The following is a 9,095-nucleotide window of genomic DNA, read 5'->3' on the forward strand; positions in this document are numbered from 1 at the left end:
AGCGGAAGTATGTTGTTACTTCTTTGTAATCTTAATATTATCAGCGTTTCTAGTGTAACTAGCAAATTTTATCTTTTTGATAAAAAAACCATATGAACTCTCAACATAACAGTTTTCGATTTTAGTTTTCTCTTACAGATATCAATAACCATGACGAGTAAAAACATTAAATTATGTTTTAAATCAATATTTGCAGTTCATATTGTAATCGTAAGTGTAAATCTAAATGTCTATCAAAATACTTTTATTAAGAAAAATTACAAGAACGTAATAATTAATTGCGTCGTTGCACTCGTCACGATCGTTTTATTTACATTCTTAAAAGGTTTTCTCCGGAGTTAAAATTAAAAAATAGAAATAAATATGTTTTCTTAGACTCTCTTAGAGTAACGTCAAAACTTATGTTAAATGTAATAATAGATGATAAAAAAATGTGCAGTAACGTCATTACCGAACAAGCATCTCACGCCGCAGAATGAAAAGATTTCCAAATCACGACGTTACCGCTCTATCGTAATGAAATTATCACATGTAAATACGAGACCGACCAATGACACGTTCAGGTTTATATGAAATTACAGTCTAGTGGCAGATCAGAAGTAGACCTCACGCGACGACGCGTGCGAATTATTATTAAACATAAAAAATGGGTTAAGTTAATGTATACCATGTTTACACAGTAAGAGACGCTCAAGGATCATTTTATTATTGTAAATAAATAGTGATGTTATAGTTTTCATAGCAGAGAAATGTTGGTGCAGTTTTAATTTCGACAAGATTTTGACTTGAGGTTAGTTGGAAAACTTTGGAGTTTTTGTGTTTATGTTACGATGGTTGACGAGCGTATGAGCTGATCTGATTGCCAATGGTAATTGGTCATAGACAATACAAGAAATTTAAACAATACTTAACCCCAACAATGCGTTCCCAGCTCTGAGATGTATTATATCAATTGTGCCTGTAATTACACTGGTTCATACTCCCTTTAAACTGGAATACAGCAATATAGAATATTGATATCTTAAATATCATAGGTAGAAGACCTAGGGAAGAACCTAGGGTAGGTTCATCAAAAAACAACATAAATTAAACTAACTATAAAAAAATATATAAGTTACGTAGAGTTTTCGCTAGAAGTTTATTGAAATTGGCACATTATCGCCATTGTCGAGTTCCTTTTTATCGTTTTTAATTTTTGATAATTTTATTTAGATTCGTTGCATTCTAATTGATTCAATTAATTTTATAGAAAATATGAAGTTAATGTATACGTTAATTGAAAATTACTTAACTATGAATTTAGACGGATCTCAGCAATCCGAGATTTAATGTAGTATCTATTTTTTTATAGCCATTATTGCCAAGTTGTAGTCAATCACACCATTGTTTGGGATGTTGTTCGTTCATATGTTGAGTTGTTATGTTACCCTCAATCGAAATAATAGAGTGCGAATATATCTCCTGGCTGATATTGGCTACCGTGGCCACCCGTGAAATTCGGTTAGAGGAACTTTATGATATGAAATAAAAGGACACAATTCAATTTTGTGGCAAATATTTGCAAAACTGAAGATGAATGTTGTACCAAAACCAAAAATGTGCATATATTTGCCGCATTTATATATTTGCCGACAACATCACCCTATACGAATATTATATCGTATCAATACGTATTTGTCGTTTATACACTAGTCTTCTATAATAGCTAAGTTGTTTTATGTTAAACAGCTAAATTACGATATTCCTTTTGAAATCGGAAAAAATATAAATTTGCGTTTGCGTTATGATTTTCAGAATTTACACGTTTTTATACATAGTTATTAGGAATCATTAATATAAATTATTTAAAGAAACCTGCTCAAATAAAACTTTTAAAGCAAAAATCCTGACTACACGAAATATTTTGGTAGCAGCATTTATCCATTAAATAGCATTAATATCCAATTTTACGGGCGAATAATGTACCAGTTCTCTTATGAATAGTGCCGGCCCTAAGTTGTTTTAGTAAATGAAATGGTCGTTAATTTTGCGATATTTAATGGATTCAATCATTCAAATTAATAAGATTAAACATCACAAATGATTCCATAATATTTGTATATATAATTACATCCACAAATATAATTAATGAGACATTAATATAAGTCATATTTCATGGTTAACCACATGCGTATCACAAACCCGTATTGGAAAAGCGTGGTGCAATAAACCCCAAAAAATCTCCTCAAAGGGAGATGAGGCCTTATCCTAGCACTGAGATACGTACAGGCCGTTTTTTTACTGTTATATTTCCTACAACGCAACATGATAAATGTTGATGGGCATAAACACCTTAAGGTGACTGATTTTCTTATCTGCCTATAGCTATTACATCATAAAATGTGTTGTTAGTCTTGTGGCTAGAATAGTTTACAGATTTAATTTATTCATCAACGAATTCGCAGTAGTCAGTTACAATCCCAAGTAGGAAATGTTACACTTCCGTGCCTTGCAAAGTACGTTAAGCCAATCTTGCGATGGATAGAATGTGTTTACATTGACAAACTATGGCTAAAACCTAGTGTTCTAGAGAGGTTGCTAGTTAGGCGAGAGGAATTTCGACGACGATAAAAAATATTATAATAAATAACAAATTATTTCATATAATATAGTGACATCATTGGAGTGTCGAATAATTGTTGTAAAGACGTAAATAAATTTTCAGCTATTTGGATACCAATTGATAACAAATTATTTGTCTTAGTGCTTAACACATAGACACGACACACTGTACGGACTAACGTCAAACGTGTTCTAAATGTTATGATTGCCTTTTTGTTATTAATCGATTACATAAGCGGTAAAACCAAAAAAAACATGTTCAATTTATATATTTTAACTAGCGACCCGCCCCGGTTTCGCTCAGGTAAAATGCTGGTACTAAATATATTACAGAATTTCTTAGAACGTTCACAGTTTATCAGTGATTAGACAATACAAACCACTATGTCCCTGCATTTTAAATCTGTAATATCTTCGAAAATATTCATTTGAATTACATGCTTTAAAGGGCCATATTGATCTATATGAAATTCGCAATGTATTTAAGGTACTTTATTGGATAAGGATTAATGCTGTATTGCTTAAAATTGTTTCGTAAATAAGCCATTATTTCTCGTAAAAAGTAAAAGATAAAAAATGGTTATTGTGTATTATCCCTAAGAGATAGCCATATACCATCCAGGACTTTTTTGTAGACCCTTTTAAAGTGTACAATACTGTAGTATATTATTTTGATCTATCTCGTAGGGTTCACATCACTTTAGAAACCTCTAAAATTATCAGTGTTTCTCTGTGTTATAACATATAAACCTTCCTCTTGAATCAATCTATTTATTAAAAAAAACGCATCAAAATCCGTTGTGTAATTTTAAAGATCTAAGCATAGATTGAGACAGACAGCGGTAAGCGACTTTGTTTTATGCAATGTAATGATGATATGTTTGAAAATATTAGTAAAATCTTTTATTTCAGTTATTTGTAAGTCAATTAATTCGTGTCAAACGATGCAGCCATAAGATTTTGTAATCATAAAAATGCATATAAATAGCTTCCATGCAAGATTATCTCTTTCTTTGAAATATATTTTAAAGTTGTATAGGTTTAAGGAGATAGACACAACGGCATTCAATTGGTTAATATTTTTCAACCGAACTTTAACTGGTCATCTGCCCCGTGCTGGCTGGGCAAAGACATTGGCGACGTAAGAAATTTTAACCATTCCTTACATCAGCAATGCGCTACCACGCTTGGAAACTGCGATGTTGTGTCCCCTGTACCGGTAGTTACACTGACTCACTCATACTTTATAACGGTACACGCCAATACTAAGCTTTACTGCTTGGGGTAGAATTTTTGATGAGTGAATCCAGAGTACCAATCTAGAAAGAAAATTAATTAAAATTAACACCTCGATAATTGTATGTTATGACAATCAATTCTGTTTTATAAAAGCACTAGTAAAAAACAGATAGCTATATGGTTAGTGTCAACTATTATTTTAGTTTTGTCAAGGCCACAATTGGTTATCACTCTAATTCTTATTTTTGCTGTTAAAATTCGCATCAAATTCTATTTATATCAAATCTATTTTTTTTTTGTAACGCCTAAGTCAATTCGCAAGTTTACAGGCACGATTATAAGTGTTAAATACTATCAAACCAGTGTAGATCGGTCCTTAGAAGATCGAACTGGTTCTGCTGAACACAGGACGTGTGTGGCAAGTTCGATCTACTTTAATATCATACTCAATTATAAAAGTATTTCCATTACACATTTATCTGTAAATCACATGATCTTCTAAATTTAGTTATTCAATAAGATATTCAGAGCTTAATCTTCGTAATACATCGAAATGATAGAGTTTTAAATAAAATTCAGAGAATTGAAATAGTTTTTTTTTTTAAATCAATATAATAATTATTTTATTTTTCTTCTCCAGATTATCTTGCGCGAGCTGTCAAGAGATGTGGTTAGGGCGTACTCTATGGCTGTTGTTATGTTACGTCCAATATACTAAGTGCAACGTCCTAGAAGAGTACGAGGAGATTTCGCGTAATATTCTCTACCCTCCAGAAGATATAATAGCTAATGCCTTACCTATAGAAGTTGGAAAGGACCGATCATCCGGGTGCATCTGTAGGAGCACCAAAAACCGTAAAGTTATAGTGTGTTTTGGGAACTACGAATGCAAGAAATTCCCAAAGGTAAATAATTTTATGTCATTATCAGGTTATTATATAAGGAGTTAATATTTCTGCCTCAATAAATTGAAATAAGGTTGAAAAAGGAATGTATAATGTCCATTAATCCTCTTTTAAGTAGGTGATTTGAAGTTTTTCTATGCCCTTGCTCCAGTACGGTACGGTATTTAACGCTACAAATAATTTAAATTTTATCATAATTTCATGCAATAACTTGTCTGACCCAAAATATTTCACACAAGATAATAGGTGTAATGGAAAATTCTGAACAATCTTGATCCTTGTTGTGACAATAAAATCTTTTATTACTTAATGTAATTACTTTCGCTTTCATGCGCTTACTGTGTGCATTTTGTGCAAACATTTTCAAATCTTGAGATCTGTTAGACAAACTTTAATTATACAATAAATTTCGATATCGTAAGATGGATACGATCTGACATATTTAATGCGGTGACTATTATGGGCTACATTTGTTATGTTCCTTATGTAATTAATTTTTTTATTGGTATTATTTCGTAGGTGTTAGGTATTAGGCGTTCCGTCAGTCACGCAAGAAGGGATTTTCAATGTCAAGTCATTTATTATCTCGACTGTTGATCTACTAAATTAATAAAACAGTCCGTAACTGCTCAATGATTATTATTATATTATTTTTAGTTATTTCATTTTTATTTCCGTGTCTTCCGAGTCCGAATTCGAACCACGAGAAGTTGATATATAACGTTAGTGAATTTGGTATTATAATCATATCTTTGTTGTTTTAAACTCAAGTGTACGCTTGAAAGTTTATAAATATGCCGTAACTATAACGTAAATTTACCACATATTAATCCACGATGGAATACCTCGAATTCACAATTTAAAAGTATTTTCTTATCACACAATGGCTAGTGGTAACTTCGTGAATCTAATGTTATCTTAGTTATTGAGAGACGTAATTATCATCATACAAACATATTGCGTCAAATATTATTAATCAACTACGCGTGTTTTCAGATCGCTGAACATAAATCTATGGGTGACTTTTAGTTCTTATTGTATGTACACTTATGTTAAGTTTTGCACAATTATTCAAGTTACTAACTATAGTTTAAGTACACCTTGGTAAAAATTATAGCCTAGAACATTCACTTTTTGATATAACAATTAATAGTTGTACTAATATTAGATAAGTTTTTTTTGTCTTACCGCGTTTACGTAGGATTGATGTGGGACTTCGCATTACAGTGGGTAAATATAGTAGGGTTTTGTGCGGGCCCATCTGGGCCACCATACTCATATATTTGAATACCGCTCAGTGTTATTACAGGCACTAGGGTTATGACATCTCAAGGAGTGGTTTATACTTTTTGCAAGGCAATATTCGTCGTCTCGTCTTGACGCCTAGGACAAATTGTAAAATATTTAAATTTTCTGAACAGTTGTAATTATACGTCCATAGCTCATGATAGTTTTTCATTAGTCCGAAAGCTTGTAAAGCAATATAAAAAAATGAATGGAAGATTTAGAGCTAATCATAGCTAATCTATAGATAATATCTACAATACTATTCAATGTATATAACCAAAAATATAGTTAAAATTGGAAAGTAGGAACGACAAATTTAGCTCGAATAAATTATCATATCTTATGTTTATATAGTATGTTAAAATTACTTTAAATGTATTAATGCCACAACATTTGTCCCATGATTAATTTATGTTTTTATTTTCAGGTAAACAGACAAAGCGAAATGCTTGTTGTCAGGACCACAGTTTTACCAGAAGTTCGCGTCGGTGAGTTAGATTCACTCTACTACTTGAAGGCTTTAAGAATTGAAGCGAATCATCAATTGAAGTATTTACAGCCAGGATTATTTCGTAATCTTACGACATTACACCAACTCTCTATATCATACAACACCGCGCTTCACGTGATACTTGAAGGCACGTTTGATGGTCTGAAAAGCCTTCGAGAATTAATCTTAGTGAACAATGGCTTCACGAATATACTACGCATAGCTCCTGCTTTCCAACCCACGAAATTACCGTCACTACGTAAGTTGGATTTATCAGAAAACTCCTTTGAAATGATTCCAGAAAATGCATTTCAATCTATGCGTGGTTCTCCTTTGAGAAAACTCGATATTAATTTATGTCGCCTTGATTTTATACACCCTGATAGTTTTCTACACTTAGAGATGCTTCAAGAATTAAGTATAGGTGAGAATGATTTAAACTCCTCGATAATAGGAGATTTTCTAATTAGCTTAAAGAAAAATAACAGAAACCTCACCCATCTCGATTTGAATAGTATGGGCTTTCGAAAACACCCGCCAAGACATTTAATGGAGATTATTGCGAACACAACAGTTGAAAGATTAACTTTATCTAATAATCAGTTTGAAATTATATCTGATGATACATTTCCAACAATGACAAATATAAAGGTTTTAGAATTGCGTGGTGTTAGCGCTTTATCTATTGGGCCAAATGCTTTCGAACCCAAAAAATTTCCAGATCTACGAATTCTCTTATTAAGTGGAAATAATTTACCCGGAATACATTGGAAGCATATATCGAATCAACAACTCGTCCTTTTAGATTTATCTCTAAACAAAGGTACAACTTCAAATCCTATGTACTTTGAAATCGACCGAGGAGCGTTTTTAGACTGTCGAGAATTGAGAGTCCTTAATTTAGCATTTAACAGGATGAAATCAATATTTGACTATACATTCATTGGATTAGAAAAGTTGAAGATGTTGAATCTAGAAAATGGTACAATATTTCACATCGGCGACGGAACATTTAAGCCTATGAGGTATTTAGAGATACTTAATTTAGCCAATAATCCTTTAACTGCGAATGAAAATCTAACGAGTGCTATGTTTGAAGGTTTAAATGAATTGAAAATATTAATATTAAAGAATTGTGGTATAAAACATTTTTACAATGAGGACAATGTGTTCAAAATGATGCCAAACCTCACACATCTAATACTAAGGAACAACGAATTATATTATATCACTCCTGAATTATTGAAACCATTAAAAAATTTACAAGTGTTAGATTTGAGTGAAAATCTTTTAATATCTTGGGGGAAACCTTTATTCTTGGTTTCAGGATTGAAACCTCATAGCTTATATTTAACTGATAATAAAATTTCTCATTTCACTCTGGCCATGATTCAGGATATGAATATATTATTCGAAAATAAAGGAAATTTTACAATCGAAATAGACCTAATGGATAATCTGTTTATATGTGACTGTGCTTCTATGTATAAATCCTACGCCTGGTTACAAGTGAATGGGTCTGCAGCGTTGAAAGAATACTTTAGACAGTCTAATTTCCTGTGCAGCAGTCCAGATGTATGGGAAGATAGAAGAGTGGCGGACTATTTCTCGTCTATTAAAAATATGCGTTGCTTGATGTATGAGAAAATTTCGAATATGATGTTGTTAGTTTGGACTGCTCCATCAATAGTAACTCTTATATTTTTAGCTTTAATAGTAGCATTTGTATATAAATATAAATTGTACATAACATATTGGTTATTTTTAGCAAAATTAGCGTTAGGAAGAAAATTTCTGAAACAGTCTAAAGCCGAAGGCTTACAGGTGATTTGTCCTAAGTACGATGCTTTCGTATCATACTGTAGTGAAGACAGAGAGTTTGTTTCAGAAATGGTGAATCAATTAGAACGCTCTCCACCTTGCTTAAAGCTATGTATTTACGAAAGAGATTTTGAAATAGGTTCGTTCATCTCTGAAGCAATATTAGGTAGTATAAAAGAAAGTAGATATATAATTTTAATTATTAGTAATAATTTTGCAAAATCTCAATGGTGTCGATGGGAAACTCAGCTGGCTGAGTATCATAGGTTGTTTCTTGAGGACGGCACTACGTACGATCCATTAGTGCTAATAAGAATAGGCAACGTTGAGAGCAAATATTTAACAACGACGTTAAAGTTCTTACTGAAGACCAAGATATATTTGTCGTGGGACGAGCGGCGATCGGACGAGTTTTGGATGAAACTAAGAGGTGTAATCGTCAAAAATTGATGTTTTTTTATAATAAAATGTTTTATAAAATGACTTATTTATTATAAAAACCTACATAAATTAAGCCTTATACTGGACATTCAGATATAGTTTGCTGATGTATAAATATACGTATTTACAGTTATATTGATTTATAATGTTGTTATATTCAAATATAGCACAAAAAATGTACATGTATGTTTATCTGTAGGTAATTTAGAATAGTTTTTAGCCAACAGAAGCACTGCAAAGATTTTCGTGTGTAGGCACATAATTCTTAGGCACGCTTTGTAACAAATCGGTTTAATTTATTTGTATATAAG

The 9,095-nt window shown here is 31.8% G+C and overlaps 1 protein-coding gene across 1 annotated transcript; it reads left to right on the forward strand.

The window, feature by feature from the left end:
• Positions 1 to 563: 563 nt before the first annotated feature.
• On the forward strand, positions 564 to 8,826 carry LOC113394774 (toll-like receptor 2). The gene is made up of 3 exons (XM_026632195.2): positions 564 to 790; positions 4,481 to 4,745; positions 6,460 to 8,826. Exons 2-3 carry the CDS (start codon positions 4,506 to 4,508, stop codon positions 8,791 to 8,793), a joined length of 2,574 nt encoding a protein of 857 aa, XP_026487980.2. The 5' UTR covers positions 564 to 790; positions 4,481 to 4,505; the 3' UTR covers positions 8,794 to 8,826.
• The last annotated feature ends 269 nt before the right edge of the window (positions 8,827 to 9,095 follow it).

The sequence above is a fragment of the Vanessa tameamea genome, chromosome 17 (assembly GCF_037043105.1).
Source record: "Vanessa tameamea isolate UH-Manoa-2023 chromosome 17, ilVanTame1 primary haplotype, whole genome shotgun sequence".
NCBI lineage: Eukaryota > Metazoa > Arthropoda > Insecta > Lepidoptera > Nymphalidae > Vanessa > Vanessa tameamea.